General features: G+C 44.2%; 1 protein-coding gene across 6 annotated transcripts in view; it reads right to left on the bottom strand.

Moving 5' to 3' along the window:
* Positions 1–27,081, bottom strand: part of LOC110536144 (THO complex subunit 5 homolog) — a 34,738-nt gene extending 7,657 nt beyond the window's left edge. Inside the window, exons 1-19 of one of the 6 annotated variants that reach the window (XM_036936010.1) lie at positions 26,926–27,081; positions 21,961–22,116; positions 21,715–21,858; positions 17,713–17,826; positions 17,481–17,578; positions 17,186–17,332; positions 16,946–17,060; positions 16,739–16,871; positions 16,530–16,607; positions 16,326–16,372; positions 13,200–13,299; positions 9,367–9,475; positions 9,188–9,289; positions 7,343–7,439; positions 7,127–7,238; positions 6,864–6,967; positions 6,551–6,638; positions 6,299–6,414; positions 5,969–6,159 (exon numbers count right to left, since the gene is read on the bottom strand). In XM_036936010.1, the coding sequence (XP_036791905.1) occupies positions 5,969–6,159; positions 6,299–6,414; positions 6,551–6,638; positions 6,864–6,967; positions 7,127–7,238; positions 7,343–7,439; positions 9,188–9,289; positions 9,367–9,475; positions 13,200–13,299; positions 16,326–16,372; positions 16,530–16,607; positions 16,739–16,871; positions 16,946–17,060; positions 17,186–17,332; positions 17,481–17,578; positions 17,713–17,826; positions 21,715–21,858; positions 21,961–22,086 (2,021 nt within the window). In that variant the 5' untranslated portion in view covers positions 22,087–22,116; positions 26,926–27,081. Of the gene's footprint in view, positions 1–5,968; positions 6,160–6,298; positions 6,415–6,550; positions 6,639–6,863; positions 6,968–7,126; positions 7,239–7,342; positions 7,440–9,187; positions 9,290–9,366; positions 9,476–13,199; positions 13,300–16,325; positions 16,373–16,529; positions 16,608–16,738; positions 16,872–16,945; positions 17,061–17,185; positions 17,333–17,480; positions 17,579–17,712; positions 17,827–21,714; positions 21,859–21,960; positions 22,118–26,180; positions 26,642–26,925 lie in introns of those variants that run through there. The other 5 variants (XM_036936013.1, XM_036936011.1, XM_036936014.1 and 2 more) reach the window with 5 other exon arrangements.
* Positions 27,082–27,290: the final 209 nt, after the last annotated feature.

Raw genomic sequence — 27,290 nt, 5'->3', positions numbered from 1 at the left:
CAGCATTACAGCCCGAGTCTTCTTGGGTATGACGCTACAAGCTTGGCACACCTGTATTTGGGGAGTTTCTCATTGATCTCTGCAGATCCTCTGTCCGGTTGGATGGGGAATGTCGCTGCACTGCTATTTTCTAGTTTCTCCTGATATGTTCGACTGGTTTCAAGTCCGGGCTCTGGCTGGGCCACTTAAGGACATTCAGAGACTTGTCCCGAAGCCACTCCTGCGTTGTCCTGGCTGTGTGCTTAGGGTCGTTGTCCTGTTGGAAGGTGAACATTTGCCCCAGTCTGTCCTGAGCGCTCTAGAGCAGGTTTTCATCAAGGATCCCTCTGTACTTTGCTCTGTTCATCTTTCCTTTGATCCCGAGTAGTGTCCCAGTCCCTGCCGCTGAAAAACATCCCCACAGCATGATGCTGCCACCACGCTTCACCATAGGGATGGTGCCAGGTTTACTCCCGACGTGACGCATGGCATTCAAGCCAAAGAGTTCAATCTTGGTTTCACCAGACAATTTTGTCCTTTAGGTGCCTTTTGGCAAACTCCAAGCGGGCTGTCATGTTCCTTTTACTGAGGAGTTGCTTCCATCTGGCCACTCTACCATAAAGGCCTGATTGGTGGAGTGCTGCAGAGATGCTTGTCCTTCTGGAAGGTTCTCCAATTTCCATTAAGGAAGGAACTCCGGAGCACTGTCAGAGTGACCATCAGGTTCTTGGTCACCTCCCTGACCAAGGCCCTTTTCCCCGTTTGCCCAGTTATGCCGGGCGGCCAGCTCTAGGAAGAGTCTTGGTGGTTCCAAACTTCTTCCATTTTAAGAATGATGGAGGCCACTGTGTTCTTGGGGACCTTCAATGCTGCAGACACTTTTTGTACCCTTCCCCAGATCTTTGCCGACACAATCCTGTCTCGGAGCTCTACGGACAATTCCTTTGACCTCATGGCTTGGTTTTTGCTCTGACATACACTGTCAACTGTGGGACCTTATATAGACAGTTGTGTGCCTTTCCAAATCATATCCAATTAATTTAACAGGTGGACTCCAATCAAGTTGTAGAAACATCAAGGATGATCAACGGAAACAGGATGCACCCAAGCTTAAATTCGAGTCATATAGCATAGGGTCTGAAACCTTATTTACATATGTAATCTGTTTTTTATTTTTAATACATGTGAAAAATAAAAAAATACAAAACATTTTTTTTCGCTTTGTCATTATGGGGTATTGTGTGTCAATTGATCAAATAAAATTGTATTAGTCACATGCGCAGAATACAACAGGTGTAGACCTTACAGTGAAATGCTTACTTACGAGACCCTAACCGAGAGTACAGTTTCAAAAAATACAGATAGAAGATAAAATTAACAAGTAATTGGCCCCATTACTAAGGTCACCAACACATCTATTGGTCTCGTGGTGTTTCCAAGGAATTGGAGGTAGGCCATAATGACGGCCATCTTTAAATCGGGCGACCCTGCTGACGTGAGTAACTACAGGCCCATTAGTATACTACCTGTGGTGTCAAAGGTTGTTGAAAAGTGTGTAGCAGAACAACTAATTGCCCACCTCAACAGCCCCTTCACATTACACTCCATGCAGTTTGGCTTCAGAACGAAACACTCCACAGAAACGGCCAACTGCTTTCTTCTGGAAAATGTGAAGTCCAAGATGGACAAAAGGGACGTTGTTGGGACTGTGTTTCTGGACCTAAGGAAGGCTTACTGTTAACCATGAGATTCTATTTACAAAATTGTCCAAGATGAACTTTTCCCCCGATGCCTTGAGATGGATGAAATCATACCTTGAAGGCAGAACTCAGTGTGTCAGAGTGAGCAATGAGCTGTCGCCCACTCTTAACACTACTGTAATGGTCCAGGTTACAAAGTGGCTCACTTACTCGTGCTTGCATCTTAATGTGAAAAAAACTGTTTGCATGTTCTTCACAAAGAGGGCAACAGATGCTACTGAACCAGATGTCTATATGTCAGGGGAGAAGCTCCAGGTGGTATCTGATTTTAAGTACCTTGGCATCATACTCGATTCCAACCTCTCTTTTAAAAAGCATGTGAAAAAGGTCATTCAGATAACCAAATTCAACCTAGCTAATTTCCGATTTATACAAAATTGTTTGACTACAGAGGTAGCAAAACTGTACTTCAAATCTATGATACTCCCCCACTTAACATACTGCTTGACTAGTTGGGCCCAAGCTTGCTGTACAACATTAAAACCTATTCAGTCTCTCTACAAACAGGCTCTCAAAGTGCTTGATAGGAAGCCCAATAGCCATCATCACTGTTACATCCTCAGAAAGCATGAGCTCCTGAGTTTGGAAAATCTTGTGCAATACACCAATGCATGTCTTGTATTCAAGATCCTAAATGGCTCCCCTTCCACTCAGTATTTTTGTTAAACAGAAAACCCAAATATATGGCAGCAGATCCAAAAGGTCTGCCATGAGAGGTGACTGTATAGTTCCCTTAAGGAAAAGCACCTTTAGTAAATCAATTTTCTCTGTGAGAGCTTCCCATGTCTGGAATACACTGCCATCAGACACACATAACTGCACCACCTATCACACTTTCACAAAATGTATGAATACATGGCTAAAGGTCAATCAGATGTGTGATCATAATCCCTAGCTGTGTATTGCCACTTTCCATGTTGTCTGTAGCTTGTGAGGTGTGGAAACAATTTTGTCTTGCTGCTTTTTGTTCTACGTTGCTCTGTCTGTATGTTACGTCTTGCTTGTCCTATGTTGCTCTGTCTGTATGCTATGTCTTGCTTGTCCTATGTTGCGCTGCGTGTGCTCACTGCTCAATGATTGTCTATATTGTAATTGTTTTTAATAACCTGCCCAGGGACTGCGGTTGAAAATTAGCCGGCTGGCTAAAACCGGCACTTTTACTGAAACGTTGATTAATGTGCACTGTCCCTGTAAAAATAAAATAAAACTCAAACTCAAGTAATTAAAGAGGAGCAGTAAAAAATACAATATATACAGGGGGAGCCGGTACAGAGTCAATGTGCGTGGGCACCGGTTAGTTGAGGTAGTATGTACATGTAGGTAGAGTTAATTAATTAAAGTGACTATGCATAGATGACAACAGAGAGCGGCAGTGGTGTGGAGAGGGGAGGGGGCAATGCGAGTAGTCTGGGTAGACATTTGACTAGATGTTCAGGCGTCTTATGGCTTGGGAGTAGAAGCTGTTTAGAAGCCTCTTGGACCTAGACTTGGCTCCGGTACTGCTTGCCATGTGGTAGCAGAGAGAACAGTTTATGACTAGGGTGGCTGGAGTCATTGACAATTTTTAGGGCCTTCCTCTGACACCGCCTGGTATAGAGGTCCTGGATGGCAGGAAGCTTGGACCCAGTGATGTACTGGGCCGTTCGCACTACCCTCTGTAGTGTCTTGCGTTCAGAGGCCGAGCAGTTGCCATACCAGGCAGTGATGCAACCAGTGCTCTCGATGGTGCAGTTGTAGAACCTTTTGAGGATCTGAGGACCCATGCCAAATATTTTCAGTCTCCTGAGGGGGAATAGGTTTTGTTGTGCCCGCTTCACAACTGTCATGGTGTGCTTGGACCATGTTAGTTTGTTAGTGATGTGGACACCAAGGAACATGAAACTCTCGACCTGCTCCACTGCAGCCCAGTCGATGAGAATGGGGGCATGCTCTGTCCTCTTTTTCCTGTAGTCCACAATCATCTCCTTTGTCTTGATCACATTGAGGGAGAGGTTGTTGACCTCTTCCCTGTAGGCTGTCTCGTTGTTGTCGGTGATCAGGCCTACCACTGTTGTGTCATCGGCAAATATAATAATGTGTTGGAGTCATGCCTAGCCGTGCAGTCATGAGTGAACAGGGAGTACAGAAGGGGGCTGATCACGCACCCCTGAAGGGCCCCTGTGTTGAGGATCAGCGTTGCAGATGTGTTGTTACCTACCCTTACCACCTGGGGGTGGCCCCTCAGGAAGTCCAGGATCCAGTTGCAGAGGGAGGTGTTAAGTCCCAGGGTGCTTAGCTTATTGATGAGCTTTGAGGGCACTATGGTGTTGAGCTGTCGTCTATGAATAGCATTCTCACATAGGTGTTCCTTTTGTCCAGGTAGGAAAGGGCAGTGTGGAGTGCAATAGAGACTGCATCATCTGTGGATCTGTAGGGGTGGTATGCAAATTGATATGGGTTTAGGGTGTCAGATAAGGTGGAGGTGATATGATCCTTATCTAACCTCTCAAGGCACTTCATGATGACATGGTCAATGGTCATTTAGCTCAGTTAACTTTACTTTCTTGAGTACAGGAACAATGATGGACATCTTGAAGCAAGTGGGGACAGCAGACTGGTATAGGGAGAGATTGAATATGTCCGTAAACACTCGAGCCAGCTGGTCTGCACATGCTCCGAGGACACGGCTAGGGATGCTGCCTGGGCCGGTAGCCAAGCAAGGGTTAACACGCTTACTCACATCGGCCACGAAGAACGAGAGCTCCCAGTCCTCGAGAGTGGCCCGTGTCGGCAGCACTGTGTTATCCTCAAAGCGGGCAAAGGTGTTGTTTAGCTTGTTCGGGAGCAAGATGTCAGTGTCCGCGACGTGGCTGGTTTTATCTTTATAATCGCAGATTGTCTGGAGCCCCTGCCACATACATCTCGTGTGTGAGCCATTGAATTGTGACTCCACTTTGTCTCTGTACTGACGTTTTGCCTGTTTGACTGCGTTGCGGAGGGCATAACTGGACTGTTTCTATTTAGCCATATTCCCAGTCACCTTGCTGTGGTTAAATGCGGTGGTTCACACTTTCAGGTTTGCGCAATTGCTGCCATCTATCCACGGTTTTTGGTTTGAATAGTTATTAATTGTCACATTTGGTACAACATCCCCTTTATACTTCATGATGAACTTAGTCACCATGTGTCAGCGTATAGGTCAATGTTATTCTCAGAGGCAACCTAGAGCATTTCCCAGTCCTGGTGATCAAAACAATCTTGAAGCATGGATTCCGATTGGTCAGACCAGCATTGAATAGACCGTGGAACAGGTACTTCTTGTTTGAGTTTCTGCCTATAGGAAGGGGGGAGCAGAATGGAGTCGTGATCTGATATGCCGAAGTAAGGGCGGGGAGGGCCTTGTAGCCATCCTGGAAGGAAGAGAAACAATGTTTCAGAGTTTTTGAAGCGCGAGTATATGTCGATAAAACTTAGGTAGCGTTTTCCTCAGATTTGCTTTATTAAAGTTCCCAGCTACAATAAATGTGGTCTCAGGATATGCGGTTTCCAGTTTGCACAAAGTCCAGCGTAGTTCCTTGAGAGCCGTCGTGGTACCGGCTTGAGGGGGAATAGACATGGCTGTGACGATTACCTCCTAAGACAATTATCTTAGGAGGTAATGCGATCAACATTTGATTGTGAGGTATTCTACGTCGGGTGAAAAAAAGAACTTGAGTTCCTGTATGTTACCACAATCTCGCCATGAGTAGGTAATCATGAAGCATACACCCCCACTTTTCTTCTTCCATGAGAGTTCTTTATTCCTATCTGCGCGATGTACTGAGAACCCAGCTGGCTATATGGAAGGGGACAGTATATCCAGAGAGAGCCATGATTCTGTGAAACAGAGTATGTTACAGTCCTTGAAGTCTCTCTAGAAGGAGATCCTCACCCTGAGCTTGTCTACTTTATTGTCCAGCTGACTGAACATTACTCAGAAGCGGTGGATGGTGTGCCCGCCTCCACTCCAAATACCTCTTCTCCACTGGCGGCGTCTTGGAGCAGCCACTTGGATAAGTTAAATTGCTTTGGGGGGTACCAACAAAGGATCCAATTCTGGTTGAAACGCTGGCGAGTTACTGCCGCTCTGATATCCAAAAGTTATTTCTGGCTGTATGTAATAATGCAAAAAACATTCTGGGCTAATAATGTGAGAACAACAACAAAAATGGCCATGTCGACCGACGCCAACTTTGTGTGTGTACGTGTACCTGACAGTGCGTAGACACATCTTCTCTCTGGGGAACTCCCGTGGTCCCTCCACACTGTCGTCCTGTCCATCAGTTTCCAGGTACACATCCAGACAGACACCCAGACGAGCTACCTGATTGGTCAGCAGCTGGTGGCCTGGGCGGGGCCCCTGGAGCTCTGATTTGAAAACGTTCACCTCACTCTCCATGGCCTGGGGGAGGGGTTAGACGTGTCAATCACAGCCGGTGAGTGTCTAACCACTAACACCAAAGGGCATAACAGCATATAGATTTGCCCTCCCCTGTGATAGCGTCTCGTATTCACAGCGTGTGATGGGTGTGTATACTCACTCGAAGGTTGTCGTCAGTACGTCCACTGCGCTCCCCCTTCCAGCTGATTGAGACAGCGAAGAGAGGAGAAATGACTGGGTAACGGGGGTTCAACACCACCGCAGCCTGAAGACGAGCTGGAAGGGAAAAATATCATTTATTTCCCTGACTTTTCTAAAGAATTTGTCCAAACAAAACAGACAGGCCTCCAATTCTTCAGGAATGTCTTAATATATTACGTAGTGAATCATCACTTTAACCCCTGGTAATTACCTGTTCCTCTCTCCAACACGGCCATGAAGAAGAGGTCAGTTTCCCGAGCCAGACCTGCTTCTGACACATGCTGCGTGAACACCAGATTCTATAGAGCGAGAGCGAACACAAAGAATAGTAAACTATATGGTTTATTTAATTAAACCACAATGCCTTTTATAGCCACACCATCTACACAGCAGCTACAATGAGAGTCAGAAATTGTTATATTGAGTGTGAGGTTGAGTTGTAGTCAAAGTTGTGTACTTCCTGTGTACTCCTCGGTTGTGTTGACAGCAAACAAAATGTGAGGAAGTGTTTTGTGTGTTCGTACCGTGTACTCCTGGTGTGTGATGGTAGTCCAGCGAGCCAGGCGAGAGAGAACCTTAGCAGGGAACAGGTGCTTGCACTCACTGGACACTGGAACAATACTGTGCTCTGAAAAACACACACGCATATAATACCGTAAACATGTATTTTATTGTCTGTGTGCGTGTACCCAGTAATGAGAAATGTGAAGAGGACTGTTTGTGCAGGGCCAGGCATGTGTATACCTAGTGAGGAGAACTGTTTGTGCAGGGCCAGGCGTGTGTATACCTAGTGAGGAGAACTGTTTGTGCAGGGCCATGCGTGACAGGACTCGTCCTCTCAGCAGCTTCATGGTGCTTTCCATGTGACTGGCACTCAGAGAACTGCCTGCATGCAAACCCTGAAACACACACGGTAGGCTTAAAACACACACACACGGAGAGAAAGAAGCACACCATAGCAGCAGACACTTCATTAAATGCAATGGGAGGGCCACTCACACACCTCTGGGGCATCACTGGGGAACTTCAGTCCTCCCAGACTCTGCACCCACAGGTAGGGATGACCCATTTCTGCCACGTAATCTCCAAATGAACTGATCCTACAATAACACAAAATATATCAATTACTACTGATCCTACAATTAAACAATATCTGTACTGATACTGAAGCAACTGTACACACTGTGTATATACAGTGCCTTGCGAAAGTATTCGGCCCCCTTGAACTTTGCGACCTTTTGCCACATTTCAGGCTTCAAACATAAAGATATAAAACTGTATTTTTTTGTGAAGAATCTACAACAAGTGGGACACAATCATGAAGTGGAACGACATTTATTGGATATTTCAAACTTTTTTAACAAATCAAAAACAGAAAAATTGGGCGTGCAAAATTATTCAGCCCCTTTACTTTCAGTGCAGCAAACTCTCTCCAGAAGTTTAGTGAGGATCTCTGAATGATCCAATGTTGACCTAAATGACTAATGATGATAAATACAATCCACCTGTGTGTAATCAAGTCTCCGTATAAATGCACCTGCACTGTGATAGTCTCAGAGGTCCGTTAAAAGCGCAGAGAGCATCATGAAGAACAAGGAACACACCAGGCAGGTTCCGAGATACTGTTGTGAAGAAGTTTAAAGCCGGATTTGGATACAAAAAGATTTCCCAAGCTTTAAACATCCCAAGGAGCACTGTGCAAGCGATAATATTGAAATGGAAGGAGTATCAGACCACTGCAAATCTACCAAGACCTGGCCGTCCCTCAACTTTCAGCTCATACAAGGAGAAGACTGATCAGAGATGCAGCCAAGAGGCCCATGATCACTCTGGATGAACTGCAGAGATCTACAGCTGAGGTGGGAGACTCTGTCCATAGGACAACAATCAGTCGTATATTGCACAAATCTGGCCTTTATGGAAGAGTGGCAAGAAGAAAGACATTTCTTAAAGATATCCATAAAAAGTGTCGTTTAAAGTTTGCCACAAGCCACCTGGGAGACACACCAAACATGTGGAAGAAGGTGCTCTGGTCAGATGAAACCAAAATTGAACTTTTTGGCAACAATGCAAAACGTTATGTTTGGCGTAAAAGCAACACAGCTGAACACACCATCCCCACTGTCAAACATGGTGGTGGCAGCATCATGGTTTGGGCCTGCTTTTCTTCAGCAGGGACAGGGAAGATGGTTAAAATTGATGGGAAGATGGATGGAGCCAAATACAGGACCATTCTGGAAGAAAACCTGATGGAGTCTGCAAAAGACCTGAGACTGGGAGGGAGATTTGTCTTCCAACAAGACAATGATCCAAAACATAAAGCAAAATCTACAATGGAATGGTTCAAAAATAGACATATCCAGGTGTTAGAATGGCCAAGTCAAAGTCCAGACCTGAATCCAATCGAGAATCTGTGGAAAGAACTGAAAACTGCTGTTCACAAATGCTCTCCATCCATCCAACCTCACTGAGCTCGAGCTGTTTTGCAAGGAGGAATGGGAAAAAATGTCAGTCTCTCGATGTATAAAACTGATAGAGACATACCCCAAGCGACTTACAGCTGTAATCGCAGCAAAAGGTGGCGCTACAAAGTATTAACTTAAGGGGGCTGAATAATTTTGCACGTCCAATTTTTCAGTTTTTGATTTGTTAAAAAAGCTTGAAATATCCAATAAATGTCGTTCCACTTCATGATTGTGTCCCACTTGTTGTTGATTCTTCACAAAAAAATACAGTTTTATATCTTTATGTTTGAAGCCTGAAATGTGGCAAAAGGTCGCAAAGTTCAAGGGGGCCGAATACTTTCGCAAGGCACTGTAGGTGTTGGGCTTTAGGACAGCATCCTTACCCCACTTTATCAAACTGGTAGCGGTTAGAGGGGTTGGGCGTTTCGCACCCCTGGTCGTTGGCATACAGGCAGTTGAGCAGCGTGCCAGAGTTTAACAGCTCCCTGGCAGAAAATAGAATCATTACAAGACAGACAGACAGACACGCACTCCCCAAACACACGCAAGCACACACACGCACCCGGCGCTGATGGCTCCAGTGAGATCTGTGGCGGTGGAGACTTTGGCCTTGACAGTCATGATGTTCAGGTTCATCAGGTAGTAGAAGAACAGATGCAGCACACTGCCGTCTAGACACAGAGGGACAGGGGTTCACTTAGTATGATGCGATAGGCTACGTGGCTAATGAATGGCCAGGATAAGGAAGACGCATAGCTGTTGAACTAGCTTTCATTATAGTAGCGTAAGGGTAGGCTTGCAAGTTTCTGAATATAAATGTCACTGGATTATCTCATCTCTCGTTCCATGATGGGCATATAGCCTACATGGAGGGTATTTTAAGCACATCCAAAATAATAACATGAGCTGGCTAAAATAATGTACAATCGCCTACATAGATAAAAAGGGGATGCCCGCTCACTGTTTTGCTGCCGCCAAACTTTGGTGATTAAGACTCATTTCAAAGTGGACTCATGAGTCAAACTCTTCATCAACAGTCTTGACTACTTGACGAATGAATTGGACAGGGAAAAAAAACAGCTTTCATTGAGTCACACGAGTTTGTGTTTCTAAATACGAGGTTTATGGGCACAAAAAGCACATCTCTTGTTCCATGTGTATATGTGTAACGGATGTGAAACGCTAGCTTAGTTAGCGGTGGTGCGCGCTAAATAGTGTTTCAATCGGTGACGTCACTTGCCCTGAGACCTTGAAGTAGTAGTTCCCCTTGCTCTGCAAGGGCCGCGGCTTTTGTGGAGCAATGGGTAACGATGCTTCGAGGGTGACTTGTTGATGTGTGCAGAGGCTCCCTGTTTCGAGCCCAGGTATGGGCGAGGGGACGGTTTAAAATTATACTGTTACATTGATGCTGTTGACCCGGATCACTGGTTGCTGCGGAAAAGGAGGGGGTCAAAAGGGGGGTGAGTGTAACGGATGTGAAACGGCTAGCTTAGTTAGCGGTGGTGCGCGCTAAATATGGTTTCAATCGGTGACGTCACTTGCCCTGAGACCTTGAAGTAGTAGTTCCCCTTGCTCTGCAAGGGCCGCGGCTTTTGTGGAGCGATGGGTAACGATGCTTCGAGGGTGACTGTTGTTGATGTGTGCAGAGGCTCCCTGGTTCGCGCCCGGGTATGGGCGAGGGGAAGGTCTAAGATTATACTGTTACATATGGGCACTGTGCTTCACGGTTAGATAGGCTGCACTTCCAATGTTAAAATCCATGCCATAACCCATGTTAAAATCCATGCCATAACCAACAGTGTTAGCGCTAAGACCAGCTTTCGGTTGGTCTTAAATAGCCCTACCAGCGCATAATTCGGCGCACGTTTTCAAGGACACACTTCAGATATTGCCACCCCTCCCACTTCAGCGCAAGTGAGCTCATATACGACAGGTAAATAACCAATCCTGGCGCTAGGGTTTGAAAATAGAAGAGCGCTGGCTTCATAGCAACCAAAAACAGAGTTCACAAGTACTATATAGGATGAAGTGAGGCATTATCTTGCTGACAGGGGAAGGAGGGGAGGAAGAGAGGAACTGGGGAATGGAGAAGAGGAGGAAGGGAGGGAGAGACGGTAAAGAGGAGGAGGGATGAGGTGAGAGGGGAGGGGGATGTTCTGCATTGCAGGCGTAACTCTATCCACTGGCAAGCAAGCAGGGAGGAGCGGATGGTATGTGTGTGTGGAGCTGGCAGCGATGTTGCGCTGCAGGCAGGGAGGAGAGGACGGTATGTGTGTGTGGTGCTGGTAGCAATGTTGCACTGCAGGCAGGGAGGAGAGGACGGTATGTGTGTGTGTGTGTGTGTGTGGAGCTGGCAGCACTGTAGCGCTGCAGCACTCACACCTTATTTTAAGCACATTTACATCAGCCTCCTCTCACGCTCTCTGTTGTCCTCTAAACCAGTGGTTCCCAACCAGGAGTACTAGGACCCATGGGGGGTACTGGGCCTATCCACAGGGGGTATTTTAGAAGACTCGTGAGACCATAGGCTTCAGTTGGTGGTACAGTAACTGAAAAAGGTTGGGAACCACTGCTCTAAACCATGAAGCAGCTTTTGGCGGTTTGAAGCAGCAAAAGCTGCGTATGTGTTTGTGTATATTTGTGAGAGTGTGTGTCTGGGTGTCCGTTTCTCAGGGTGCATTGGGTTCTGTCTGACTGCAGAGCCAGGAGAGACGAGGCGACATTGCGTAACCTTAGTAGTGATGTTATTGTTGATTACACTAAATTAACAATTCTTGTTCAATCTATGCACTTAACCATCACCATATACACTGCACCACAAAATCCTTATCACCACCATTAATATCCATTTCTAACAGTCATATACAGTTGAAGTTGGAAGTATACATACACTTAGTCATTAAAACTTGGTTTTCAACCACTCCACAAATTGATTGTTAACAAACTATAGTTTTGGCAAGTCGGTTAGGACATCTACTTTGTGCATGACAAGAAGCTTCTGATAGTCTAATTTACGTCAATTGGAGGTGTATCTGTGGATGTATTTCAAGGCCTACCTTCAAACAGTGCCTCTTTACTTGACATCATGGGAAAATTAAATTAAATCAGCCAAGACCTCAGAAAAAAAAATGTAGATTCATCCTTGGGAGTAATTGGTTCATCCTTGGGAGTAATTTCCAAATGCCTGAAGGTACCACGTTCATCTAAACAAACAATAGTATGCAAGTATAAACACCATGGGACCACATAGCCGTCATACCGCTCAGGAAGGAGACGCATTCTGTCTCCTAGAGATGAACGTACTTTGGTGCGAAAAGTGCAAATCAATCCCAGAACAACAGCAAAGGACCGTGTGAAGATGCTGGAGGAAACAGGTACAAAAGTATCTATATCCACAGTAAAACGAGTCCTATATCGACATAACCTGAAAGGCTGCTCAGCAAGGAAGAAGCCACTGCTCCAAAACCACCATAAAAAAGCCAGACTACAGTTTGCAACTGCACATGGGGACAAAGACTGTACTTTTTGGAGAAATGTCCTCTGGTCTGATGAAACAAAAATAGAACTGTTTGGCCATAATGACCATCGTTATGTTTGGAGGAAAAAGGGGGAGCAACATCTCAAGACATCAGTTAAAGCTTGGTCGCAATGTCCAAATGGACATTAACCACAAACATACTTCCAAAGTTGTGGCAAAATGACTTAAGGACAACTAAGTCAAGGTATTGGAATGGACATCACAAAGCCTTGACCTCAATCCTACAGAAAGTTTGTGGGCAGAACTGAAAAAGCATGTGCGAGCAAGGAGGCCTACAAACCTGACTCAGTTACACCAGCTCTGTCAGTAGGAATGGGCCAAAATTCACCCAACTTATTGTGGGAAGCTTGTGGAAGGACACCTGAAACTTTTGACTCAAGTTGAACAATTTAAAAGGCAATGCTACCAAATACACTCAATTAGTATGTAAACTTCTGACCCACTGGGAATGTGATGAAATAAATAAAAGCTTAAATAAATCACTCTACTATTATTCTGACATTTCACATTTTTAAAATAAAGTGGTGATCCTAACTGACCTAAGACAGGGAATTTTTACTAGGATTAATATGTTAGGAATTGCGAAAAACTGAGTTTAAATCCATTTGGCTAAGGTGTATGTAAACTTCCGACTTCAACTGTAGCTCGGAATGATGTCATTTCTCCCCTTTACTGTCCCAGAGAGACTAAGAAGCAGTGACAGCGTCCTGCTGCCTGTCACACAGGAACCGTGTGTGTGTCACTGAGGAGCAGTGACGGAGTACTGCAGTCTTTCACAGAGATAAAAAAAAAACAGCACTATCTGTGAGAGGCTGACACACAGAAACTACTGGAATAGAAAGTGTGTGTGTGTGTACCTTTGCATCTGAGGTCTAGGCAGAGGGATAGAGGGTGTCTCTTCAGCATTTCACGTCTCTTATCATCCAGCTGTCCACCTGTAGTAGGTCTCCTCCTCTTCTACACACACACAGAGAATTACCATTACTATGTAATCACACTGTCATGTTCTACTGCTCATTAATCAGATGTACTGATGTCTACACTAACTTAACCAAACATTCCAAAAATGGAGTTGCACCCCTCCCTCTTTGCCCTCAGAACAGCCTCAATTTGTTGGAGCATAGACTCTACGAGGTGTGGAAAGCTTTCCACAGGGATGCTGGCCCATGTTGACTTCAATGCTTCCCACAGTTGTGTCAAGTTGGCTGGATGTCCTTTGGGTGGTGGACCATTCTTGATACACACGGGAAACTGTTGAGCGTGAAAAACCCAGGAGCGTTGTACTTCTTGACACAAACCGGTGCACCTGTCACCTACTACCATACCCCGTTTAGAGGCACTTAAATATTTTGTCTTTCCCATTCACCCTCTGAATGGCACACATACACAATCCAGGTCTCAATTGTCTCAACGGTTAAAAACCCTTCTTTAAAAATCGGTCTCCTACCCTTCATCTACACTGATTGAAATGGATTTAACAAGTGACATCAACAAGGGATCATAGCTTTCACCTGAATTAACCTATTTTCTATACTCAGTGTGTAAATATATAGATATATATTTGACCTTATATGGTGCACTACTTTAGACCAGAGCGCTGGTAAAGCGCATTAGAATGTATTCTGATCCTTTACTTTTTCCACATTGTTAGGTTGCAGCCTTATTCTAAAATACACACAATATCCCATAATGTAAAGCAAAAACAGTACAAAATAATTGTGTTAATTTATACAAAAATGTAAACTTAAATATTAAATTTACATAAGTATTCAGACCCTTTACTCAGTACTTTGTTGAAGCACCTTTGGCAGTGATTACAGCTTTGCGTCTTCTTGGGTATGACTCTACAAGCTTGGCACACCTGTATTTGGGGAGTTTCTCCCATCATTCTCAGTAGATCCTCTCAAGCTGTGTCAGGTTGGATGAGGAAAGTTGCTGCACAGCTATTTTCAGGTTTCCTCCAGAGATGTTCCATTTAAGGTTTAAGTCTGGGTTCTGGCTGGGCCACTCAAGGACATTCGACGACTTGTCCTGAAGCCACTCCTGAGTTGTCTTGGCTGTGTGCTTAAGGTTGTTGTCCTGTTGGAAGGTGAACCTTCACCCCAGTCTGAGGTCCTGGGTTCTCTGGAGCAGGTTTTCATCAAGGATCTCTCTGTACGATGCGCGGTTCATCTTTCCCTCGTTCCTGACTGGCCTCCCAGTACTTTCCACTGAAAACATCACCTCAGCATTATTCTGCCACCACCATGCTTCACCATAGGGATCGTGCCAGGTTTCCTCCAGATGTGACGCTTGGCATTCAAGCCAAAGAGTTGAATCTTGGTTACATCAGACCAGAGAATCTTGTTTCTCATGATCTGAGAGTCTTTAGGTGCATTTTGACAAACTCCAAGTGGGCTGTCATGTGCCTTTTAATGAGGAGTGGCTTCCATCTGGCCATTCTACCATAAAGGCCTGATTGTTGGAGTGCTGCAGAGAGGGTTGTCCTTCTGGAAAGTTCTCCAATCTCCACAGAGGAACTCTGCAGCTCTGTCAGTGACCATCGGGTTCTTGGTCACCTCCCTGACCAAGGCCCTTCTCCCCCGATTGCTCAGTGTAGCCGGGCGGCCAGCTCTTGGAAGAGTCTTGGTGTCTCCATCATTTTTCATTTAAGAACGAAAGAGGCCATTCAATGCTGCAACATTTTTTGGTACCCTTCTCCAGATATGTGCCTCGACACAATCTTGTCTCAGCGCTTTCCTGGCAATTCCATCAACCTCATGGCTTGGTTTTTGCTCTGACATGCACTGTCTACTGTGTGACTTTTTATAGACAGGTGTGTGCCTTTCCAAATCATGTCCAATCAATTGAATTTACCACAGGTGGACTCCAATCAAGTTGTAGAAACATCTCAAGGATGATCAATAGAAACAGGATGGACCGGAGCTCAAATTCGAGTCACATGGGTCTGAATAGTTATGAAAATAAGGTATAAAAAAAAAGTGTTTAATAAATTTGCACCAATTTTTAAAAAAAACTTTTCGCTTTCATTATTGGGTAGTGTGTGTAGATTACTGAGGATTTTTTGTTTAATCTATTTTAGAATAAACGTAACAAAAAGTGGAAAAAGTGAAGGGGTCTGAATACTTTCCGAAGGCACACATATATACATACGTACGTACGTGCGTATATACACACTTTTGGGGGAACTCAGTCTGGCTTTCAACTTCCTTATGAAAGTTGTAATAGTAGAATGCACAAGTTGCAATTTTGAAATTGGGTAGTTCATCATCAGTTGCATACCTTAGAGAACCATTTATAACTAGTCAGAAATGTCCAGATCAACTAGCCCATGTCAGATAATGTTTTTTAGCTAGGTTTTTTGTGGTAATGTTAGAGTCACTCAAATGTCACAAGAATACACATTAGACATGGCAAAATGTTTAGAATTGCAAGATTATTATTATTATTTTTAAAATTGTAAACAGTTTGTGTCATGAACAGTGCTTGTTTCCATAGAAATAGACATCGCAGGATGTTCATCAATGCTGGAAGGGGGGCCTGAGTGAAAAAGTTTGGGAACCCTTGATATAGGGAATAGGGTGCCACTTGGGAAGCAATCTATAAGTGATCATCTGTTATTAAGATGATAGGAGGAGTATTCAATAGAGACAATCAGATCATACATATTTCACAGAGAAAGAGAAGGCCTAGCTGGCGGGAAGGGAGGGAGGGAAGAGGGGTGAAAAGGAGTTTCAGCTGAGGTGTGGCAGAGCAGCAGTAATGTGTCCAGGCAACCACAGACAGTTGCTTTCAGCAGAAATATGAATCAATCAATAAATAATAACAATAGGCAATTTAAAATGTGTGTACGTAGGAGGGTTGGGTGTAGGAGAGGTGAACTCGTTGACCCTGACACGTGTGTGTGTGTGTGTGTGTGTGTGTGTGTGTGGTATTACAGGGGCCTCTAGTGGCAGCATGGTGTGGCATACTCTCACACTCACCGTTTTCTCCTGTTCCTCCTCTGCATCAGAATCCCCAGAATCATCATCTAGAGGAGAGACAATCAAATGACACACACTTAGATACACACAGTCAAAATACACATACACGTTTCTCTATTTAAATCACTGCCCTGTCGAACACTCACACGCACACATAATATAGGGTGATTAACATGCAGCCAGGCAGGTGTGCTGCAGTCTTACCCTGGGAGTCCTCTGGAGGTTTAGACAGAGCTTTGGCCTCGTCCACGTCTCCACTGATGGACACACTCAGGCTCTTATCTGAAACACACACAAACACAAAACGCATAAAAACCGCATGTCCTCATCAAAATGGATAATGTGACAATTTAAAAAAATGTCTGGCACACAGTCGCGTTCACATATGTAAGTGAACACACACAAACGCTCACCGCAGGCCTGTCCGTAAGCACTGGCCTGTACCAGTAGGACATAGAGAGAGGTGGGAAGGTGGCGGGCGATCTCGGTCTGTCTCTGGGTCTGTTCAAATGGCATGGAGAGATACTCCTGGACTGGGAGGGATGCCTGGGGAAGGGGACAGGATTAGGCTTCAGGCCTGGAAGGTCACAGGAGTGTGAGTTACAAAGAGTGTATGTTACCTGCATGATAGCGTTGAGTCCAGGCTGTAGAGAACTCAGGTGTTCCTTCTTCACCTCAATGCCTTTCTGGATCTTCTCCTTACTGGAGAGAGACTCCTTGTACTGCTCAGCCAGCCTACACACACACAACAGTGGGAGCTCATGTACTGCTCAGCCAGCCTACACACACACAACAGTGGGAGCTCATGTACTGCTCAGCTAATCTACAGAGCAAGAAAGGTTTCTCAGTGTGTGCGGCACCTCTTCCTTTGCTCCAGTTCCCAGTCCAGCCTGGCCAGCGTGAGTTGGTGGGTGTCGTCCTTGGTGAGGGGGGTGCGGGATACCTCAGGGGGGGCCTCCTGGTAGAACTCATCTACACTCACAAGATCTATCTCCTCATGCTTTGACCTGGACACACACACACACACGCGCAGAGGACAACATCAACTTGAAAATGAAAATATACTATTAACGTTAGACCTTGTGCCTCAAAACTCTTAAGCTTCTCGTTCCTGGACAAATGCAAATTAGAACCCCATCTCCCCCTGGTACTGACTTGAACTCCAGACACTTGCTAATCTCCTTCTGCAGGTGCATGACCTCATAGAGCAGGTTCTGGAGCTGCAGGTGCAACACATCTACTCTCTGCTTGCCCTGGAGGAGGGAGAGCGGTGAGGAGAGTCAATAACTGCTTTTGCCATGTGTGTGTGTAGAGGGAACTGTGAGTGTGAAAGAGAGATAGAGATATATATATATATATATATATATATATACATATGTGTGTGTACCTCATGCGTCTGGTCTCTCCCCCTCTTCAGTCTCATGTGAGCCAGGCGGTTGAGTTTCTTCAGACTCATAAAGTGGATACAGCTCTGCATCCTCTTCTGTTCTACCTCAGCACACTGGAGGGAAGGGCAGACAACATGGGGGTTAGAGCAAAAACGTTCTTTTAACACCGAGGAGCGTCTGTGTCAAGGTTTCCCATCAGGAAAATTTGCCGCCAAACAAGCAACTGGGAAGATTTACATTTATCGGACAATTGAGAAATTTACCTGTCATCCATGTGCATTGGGTGCGTAACCCATTAGACCGTCCACCCACGCAGCGCTACTTTTTGTCAAGTAATGCCTCAATGTGACAGACAGCATCATTGTGTTTTGGTACACCAGAAGTACATTCATTTCCAATGGAATGCTGCGTTTGCCTTGCAGCATTGTGTTGCATTGCATAAGTTGGATTTATCTAATGTATGCATCAAATTGTATGCGTAGACTTGACAGAAATAGTAGCAAAATGTGAATGTTGAACTTTATTGGCACACATATCCAGTATAAATGTTGGAATAAATAATGAAATAAGTTTGACTGGCCAAACCCTCCTCGAACCCGGACGATGCTGGGCCAATTGTGCGCCGTTTCATGGGTCACCCGGTCGCGGCTGGCTGCGACAGTCTGGGATCGAACCCGGGTCTGTGGGGACGCCTCTAGCACTGCGATGCAGTGCCTTAGACCGCTGCGGCCACTATGGAGGCCGTGCCATGTCAATTTTTACATGGCGGGAGATCATTCCTGCCAGAATAACGTACTGTTTGCAAAAATCCAACATCCTGTGTTTTCAGAGTCATTACAGAGTTTGACAGGTGCTGTTCGCAGTTAGAGCCAAAAAATAAGAACTGATTAGAATACAATTATGCTTAAAACAAAGTACAGCGCACATATTTCATATGAATGGCCTACATTTAAAACGTTTTGGAGAAGGCAAGTTCACTTTCTCATCCATAAATTAGTGCAAGTGCGCTGTTCAGCAGCTCATGTCAGTGGGATTGGGGGGTGGCTTTTCATTCTACTGTGGATCGCTAAAATAACTATTATGATCACACTTACTCAAATTAAATATTATGTGGACACCTACACATTCGGCAGACAAGTGTGATATATCAGTTTAGTCCTCACAACCAGAATAAAAACTACTCAATTGAATGAAAGAAAAAAATGAATCCCTTTCCAAACATCCTTGCTTTCTCTCTTAGCAGATGACCAACATCCATTTAGGGAATTCATCTTTCAGAACATTCACACCTAGCCTACTGGTCAATAAGCACACAGTCGTCTGGACACTTTCCTACATGTGCAGGTCAGTCAGATTCAGTATTTTCATATTGAAAAAATGCAACTGGTAATAGGCTAAAGTCAGACTTCACATATTGGTGCCAATCACTAGTAGCCTAAAACTCCTCCAATTGATGGAGAAATTCGGAGTGCTGCTGACAAGTTCGAGGGGATCGGCCAGAACCAGCCTCAATGCCTTGCTAAAGGCAATTCCTATCCAACATATTCTGTCTGAGTCTACATTAATAAAATATCATAGGCCTAGTTCTACTATTGATAATTAGATTATATGGCCAATTGAAGAAAATTTAGAAGCCTTTACAACAGGCCTACAAGCCCTCAGATTGCGGACAATCTGAGCACTGATGGAGGGATTGTGCAATCCTGGTGTAACTCAGGCAGTCGTTGTTGCCATCCTGTACCTGTCCCACAGGTGTGATGTTCGGATGTACCGATCCTGTGCAGGTGTTGTTACACATGGTTTACCACTACGAGGACGATCAGCTATCCATCCTGTCTCCCTGTAGCGCTGTCTTAGGCGTCTCACAGTACAGACATTGCAATTTATTGCCCTGGCCACATCTGTAGTCCTCATGCCTCCTTGCAGCATGCCTAAGGCACGTTCACACAGATGAGCAGGGACCCTGGACATCTTTCTTTTGGGTGTTTTTCAGAGTCAGTAGAAAGGCCTCTTTAGTGTCCTAAGTTTTCACAACTGTGACCTTAATTGCCTACCGTCTGTAAAACAAGCATGGAAAACAGTGTTTAAACTCGTTACAATGAAGATCTGTGAATTTATTTGGATTTTTACAAATTATCTTTGAAAGACAGGGTCCTGAAAAAGGGATGTTTCTTTTTTTTGCTGAGTTTATAAACCTGTTCTGAAAGGCCCCAGAGTCTGCAACACCACTAAACAAGGGACAATATGAAGACCAATGAGCTCTCCAAACAGGTCAAACAGGTCACAAGTTGTGAAGTACAGATCAGGGTTGGGTTATAAAATAATATCTGAAACTTTGAACATCCCATGGAGCACCATTAAATCCGTTATTTAAAAAATGGAAAGAATATGGCACCACAACAAACCTGCCAAGAGAGGGCCACCCACCAAAACTCACAGACCAGGCAAGGAGGGCATTAATCAGAGAGGCAACAAAGAGACCAAAAATAACCCTGAAGGAGCTGCAAAGCTCCACAGCGGAGATTGGAGTATCTGTCAATAGGACCACTTTAAGCCGTACACTCCACAGAGCCGGGCTTTACGGAAGAGTGGCCAGAAAAAAGCCATTGCTTAAAGAAAAAAAATAAGCAAACACATTTGGTGTTCGCCAAAAGGCATGTGGGAGACTCCACAAACATATGGAAGAAGGTACTCTGGTCAGATGAGACTAATATTGAGCTTTTTGGTCATCAAAGAAAACGCTATGTCTGGCGCAAATCCAACACCTCTCATCAACCCGAGAACACCATCAGTGAAGCATGGTGGTGGCAGCATCATGCTGTGGGGATGTTTATTTTTTAAAATCGGCAGGGACTGGGAAACTGGTCAGACGAAGGAATGATGGATGGCTCAAAATACAGGGAAATTCTTGAAGGAAATCTGTTTCAGTCTTCCAGAGATTTGAGACTGGGACGGAGGTTCACCTTCCTGCAGGACAATGACCCTAAGCATACTGTTAAAGCAACACTTGAGTTGTTTAAGGGGAAACATTTAAAGGTCTTGAAATAGCCCAGTCAAAGCCCAGACCTCAATCCAATTAAGAATCTGTGGCATGACAAATATTGCTGTACACCAGCGGAACCCATCCAACTTGAAGCAGCTGGAGCAGTTTTGCCTTGAAGAATGGGCAAAAATCCCAGTGGATAGATGTGCCAAGCTTACAGAGACATACCCCAAGAGACTTGCAGCTGTAATTGCTGCAAAAGGTAGCTCTACTAAGTATTGACTTGCAAGGGTGAATAGTTATGCACACTCAAGTACTGTTTTTTTTGTCTTATTTCTTGTTTGTTTCACAATAAAAAATATTTTGCATCTTCAAAGTGTTAGTGTGTAAATCAAATGATACAAACCCCCCTCAAAAAATAGGAAAAATGCCGGGGGGGGGGGGGGGGGTGAATACTTTCGCAAGCCATTGTATCTATTTTACAACAAGCCTACTTAACACCCATCTTAAACTAAACACATTTGGCATATTTAAAGAACTGGTTTATATTAATCAATAGGCCTACGACAACAACGACATACAATAATAATGCAAAAACAAATTATTATAAATACAAATGTTTTTATAAATAAAAGTTCCTACCTGAATACAGCTGCACAGTAGCCTGCATTTGGCCCCGCTAAAGAGGACATGCCCCTTCTACGCTATTCAACATAGAGAGTATGCCTAACTTTCGCTTTACATCAATGAAAAAGGCCTCCCTCTTCGCAATCAACAGTAGCATAGGCCAAGGCTCCTCTCTCTCTTACCTCAGCAGCAGGTGCACGCACGTAAGGCAGTTGGCAATGCCAAGGAGTGAGAGAATGGTGCTTAAGCGCAAGATCCAGGGGTATAATATGCAGCTCCAGACAATATGGCCGGCTACATTTTTTAAATGTATTTGCTTTTATTACATTTTATCGGCCAAAAGCCGGCAATTACCAGCTAACAAAAACCCTGGTGTGTGTATGTTTCTTACCCCATCCTTGGCGCCGTTGGCTTTCAGCTCCTGGATATCGTTCATCAGTTGGGCCAGAGCTTCACAGGTTAGTTTATACTGCTGGTAGTCCTCCTCTGGGTCCCTGCCATCCAGCTCCACCTCCTCACTATACACACGTACATCCTGAATACACACACACACACCAAAGTAGTCAATTTCAGTAATGCTCCCTCCTCTCTGCAGTTCCCATCTTGACCCCCACCCCCCTCCCTTCCTCCACTGTACCTGCTGTCCACCCCTCTCCTCTCCAGTGCTCACCTGGTCCCCCTCTCCACGGCCACGTTTCACCTCCGGTGTGCCCATCTCGCTGCGGAGAACCTTCGACTTGCGCTTCTTCAGGGCGTCAGACATGGCTGGTCAACGTCAGACTAGTCTAGGACACTATAGGAGGTTTTTGGTATGGAAACAGACCGGTAAAAAATACAATGCCACTCTAAATAATATTTACATATCTTACATTACTCATATCACATGTATAAACTGTATTTTATACCATCTATTGCACCTTCCCTATGCAGCTTGGCCATCGCTTATCCATTTACTTATGTACATATTCTCATTCACCCCTTTAGATTTGTAAGTATTAGGTTGTTGTGGGGAATTGTTAGATTACTTGTTAGATATTACTGCACTGTCGGAACTAGAAGCACAAGCATTTCACTACACTCGCATTAACTATCTGTTAACCATATGTATGTGACAAATAACATTATTTTATTTGTTACTAATGCATTTCACATAAATAGCTATTTACCAAAGTTCAACAAATGTTAAATCATAAGTGACCATACGATTGTTCTAAAAACAAAGTCAACGTCAGTAACTGAGAGGATCTAGCTAGGTAGATGTGCTGAGCGATTACTGCTATTTGAGATTGGTTCGTTTTCCGTTAGATTTGAGCCAAAAATAGCAAACATTCAATTGCCAAAACATTGAAAATATTCCATTGTCTCTGTCAGGTCCACAATGGGTAAACATCAATACAAAAAAAGGAAATTACTATGAAATAATACAATATTTCAGTTGTGTATATTACTTATGACTTTATTATTTTGAATTCCTTAAAGTCTTCATCTCAGCTCAGGCAGTTGCAGCCAGACAACCATCTAACGTTATTTCTGTACTGTCTTTAGTCATCCAATTTAGCTAGGCTTGACAGCCTAAGTATGCTGTACTCGTTTTTCAAAGTAGATAAGGCATACTTTCACGAACTGAGTCTATCCTTCTCATCGTTGTGTTCATTCCTCTCTCATGCGGTCAGTGTGTATCAAACCTAATGTAGCAGGCATAAACGTGTATTACAAGGAACCCAAACCGGCTGCACACGTGCATGAATTTATTTTGTCCCCACCCACACCAAACACGATCACGACACGCAGGATAAAATATCAAAACAAACTCTGAACCAATTACATTAATTTGGGGACAGGTCAAAAAGCATTAAACATTTATGGCAATTTAGCTAGCTAGCTTGCACTTGCTAGCGAATTTGTCCTATTTTGCTAGCTTGCTGTTGCTAGCTAATTTGTCCTGAGATATAAACATTGAATTGTTATTTACCCTGATATGCCCAAAGGTCCTCTACTCCAACAATTAATCCACACATAAAACGGTCAACCGAATCGTTTCTAGTCATCTCTCCTCCTTCCAGGCCTTTTCCTTCTCTTGACTTTATATTGCGATTGGCAACTTTCATAAATTAGGTGCATTACTGCCACTGACCTCATTCGTCTTCAGTCACCTACGTGGGTATAACCAATGAGATGGCACGCGGGTACCTGCTTCTACAAACCAATGAGGAGATGGGAGAGGCAGGACTTGCAGCACGATCTGCGTCAGAAATAGAACTGATTTCTATTTTAGCCCTTGGCAACGCAGACGCTCGTTAACGCGTGCGAGCAGTGTGGTCAGCCTATTACACGAACCCAAACAGGCTGCGTGCGTGCATAAATGTATTTTGTCCCCCCACAACAAATGCGATCACGACACGCAGGTTAAAATATCAAAACAAACTCTGAACCAATTACATTAATTTGGGGACAGGTCAAAAAGCATTAAACAAAGTTGCCAACTTGCTGTTGCTAGTTAATTTGTCTTGGGATATAAACATTGAGTTATTTTATCTGGAAATGCACAAGGTCCTCTACTCCAACAATTAATCCACACATAAAATGGTCAACCGAATCATTTCTAGTCATCTCTACTCCTTCCAGGCTTTTTCATCTTTGGACTTATATGGTGATTGACATCTAAACTTTCATAGTATTACGACGACTAGCAATTACGACGAATTGCAATGCTCGCGCAAGCGAATGGTGTAGTTGAGCTATTAGTCTGTGCGAGCCGGAAAGAACAGGTGCAATGGATTATGGTCATTGTAGTTAATAACTACGTTTATTCTCTGAACTTGGTCAGAAAGGAAAAGAGGCAAAGCGAGAGGTTTCACTTGCCAAAATCTGTCCAAAATAATCCCAATGCATTTCTATGGGTTTATTTTGGAGCTAAACTTGTCGCCTGCCTTCCCAAATTTGGAATGACCCCTTCCCAACGACGATTGTTAGGGCGGAGACATGAGCATCTCGTCATTATAAAAAGCTCTCTGACTAGGTTGAATAGTTCCTTAATGAAAACTACAATTCCCTTCAGCCCAGCGTCCCACACAGTTCTTGCCTTGATTTCTCTCGTGGATGATTTGATTTCGTTCTAGAAAACAACGCTGGGCTCACAAAAAAAAAACTAAAACTGAATGGAATTCAAGTAATTGAACCGATGTTGGTCAATAAGTTGTTTAATACCCCCACCGAAATGGTGGTTAATCGCCAGAACTACTAGCCACGATGTAGGTACGAAACTTGGTGATGCTTTCAAATTATGTAGGAAACGCCATGCACATTTATGTTCAACAATTCCAAACTGTCCCTCTACAAGTCAGAATGTTCAATAAACTTCATTTGAACTCTGCTAATTGTCTGTGGTGTTGGGTCCTTCAGTTGGTCTGAATTTGAGACAAAATATCCACAGGACAGTGTTCTTAACCCGTCTTCAAAACATGGGTCTATGTGTGGCAATCAAGATTTGTTTTCTTCTGACCAAAGGCAGCTGCTGAACACAAGACAGAAGAAAACACCTGCCTGTAACCAAAGTGTTTAGGGGCTTACATGCTTTTGCCAGGTGATTTAAATTTCAACGGTAGTAGGGGCGCTCTAATAAGTAGGGTAAACAATACTTTCCTGTTGATATTTTGTCCCAAAAAAAATTGAGTGGATGAAGGTACAACATCACAGCTAGCGCCTAGACCCCTAGTTACCTCTAGGTGTCCACGCAGTGAGCCTAGCCGAAACATATTCTACCAGTTGTTATCGCTGTTGGTCCTTTCGAAGGTAAGAATGCGATACTATATATCCACAGGAAAGTATAATTAAGTCACCTTATCAAAGTGCTGGAAGTGCTTTCATATTTCTATCACCTGAAGCATGTGCAGAACTCGGCAAGTATGGTGTGGCCGATGTGAAATGGCTAGCTAGTTAGTGGTGGTGCGCGCTAATAGTATTTCAGTTGGTGACGTCACTCGCTCTGAGACCTAGAAGTAGTTGTTCCCCTCTGCAAGGGCCGTGGCTTTTGTGGCGCGATGGGTAACGATGCTTCGTGAGTGACTGTAGTTGATGTGTGCAGAGGGTCCCAGGTTGGGGCGAGGAGGGGGACGGAAGCTATACTGTTACATATGCACGCATGTATTGTCATCGTGTGTACATGCTTCAGGTGACAGCAATCTGAATGTACTATCAGCACTATGAATAGTTGATTTGATTATATTTCCCTGTTGATATATTGTCTCATTCCTACCTGCAAAAGGACCAGCCGCATGGACAACCGGTAAAGTAAGTTTAAATATCAGTTTATTCAACACTCTGGCTTGTAGAGGTCCTGAGAGTAAACTTCCCTGATTCAATTGCACATTTCTGCCAGGTGTAGAATTCAATGCAATGTTGGGTTTCCAGGCAACCCACAGGGTAATATACTATTGGAAGGTAAGGGTGCTCTCAAGCGGCTAGACGTTCTTTACCATTCGGCCAGCAGCTTTGCCAGCAATGCTGCTTAGAGGACACATAACTGCACTCTATATTCCTCTGTAAACTGGTCATCTCTGTATACCTGTCGAAAGACCCACTGGCTGATGCTTATTTATAAAACCCTCTTAGGCCCCCCCCATCTGAGATACCTACTGCAGCCCTCATCCTCCATATACAACACCAGTCAGATTCTGTTAAAGGTCCCCAAAGCACACACATCCATGGGTCACTCCTCTTTTCAGTTCGCTCCTGCTAACGACTGGAACGAGCTGCAAAAAAACACTTCAACTGGACAGTTTTCTCCATCTCTTCATTCAATGACTCAATCATGGAAACTGACAGTTGTGGCTGCTTCGTGTGATGTGTTGGCTCTACCTTCTTGCCTTTGTGCTGCTGTTGTCCGTGCCAAATAACGTTTGTATGTTGTTATGTGGTGTTGCAGCCATGCTATGTTGTCTTAGATCTCTCTTGACGTGTGTTTTGTCCTATATTTTTAATCCCAGCTCCCGCAGGAGGCCTTTTGGTAGGCCGTCGTCATTGTAAATAAGAATGTTTTCCTTACTGACTTGCCTAGTTAAAGTCCAGCATTGACGTTGTCGTGCTGAAAAACTTACTTCCTGATGTTGCGGTGTGAATTTAGCCAGCAGTAAACAACAGCCTCACGCGGTGTGCAACATCAAGAATATCTGACAATTGTGAAAATTTGTTTTATATAAGGAAGTACGCATATTTCCCTTTTTTTCCAACGACAAGTCATTAAATCAAGTTAATGAGGAAAAACGACGCATTTCCAGACTAAATGGAGGATGTTTTATGTACGAGCCGGTCGATGGGGGACACCAGTGTATTGCTGGCTGAGCACATTGACAAACGACGTAGAATAAAATACATAATAGCTCCATCTTGCGGCCGGTTGGGCTACCGCACAATTGAGTTCAAATGTAATTTTATTCTACATTCTGGCTTTTTTTTATATCAAGTATTGGTATAACAGTCAGATTTATTAGGCAAGCCAGGTTGGAGCTTAGTGTCAAGCGAGCCAGCTAAAGTTAGCAAATGCACAAACTAGGTAGCTATCAAAGTAGCAATAACACATTTTACAGGCAACACACATACTCACCAAAACACGAAAAACGAAATCAGAATTCATTTAACCATAAATCTCGTGCACAAGTTGTTCTAAAGACACTTTGTTTCCAGTTCCAAAGCAAAGCACTATGGGTAACGACCTTCTTCGTTGGTGGCGACAACAGCAGGTAGTTTAGCGAGGAGAAATGCATACCGCTTCTTAGGGTACTGGAGGCCCGAACCTCAGAGAGTACAGTATCTCGACTGTCTCGGTCTGTTCTCGTCTACAATGAACAAAAATATAAATGCAATTTCAACGATTTTACTGAGTTACAGTTCATAGATGGAAATCAGTCAATTGAAATGAACTCATTAGGCCCTAATCTATGGTTTCACATGACTGGGCAGGGGCACAGC

The sequence above is a fragment of the Oncorhynchus mykiss genome, chromosome 11 (assembly GCF_013265735.2).
Source record: "Oncorhynchus mykiss isolate Arlee chromosome 11, USDA_OmykA_1.1, whole genome shotgun sequence".
Lineage (NCBI taxonomy): Eukaryota > Metazoa > Chordata > Actinopteri > Salmoniformes > Salmonidae > Oncorhynchus > Oncorhynchus mykiss.
The sequence above is the reverse complement of the archived record's forward strand: the minus strand, read 5'-3'. Positions and strand labels throughout refer to the sequence as shown.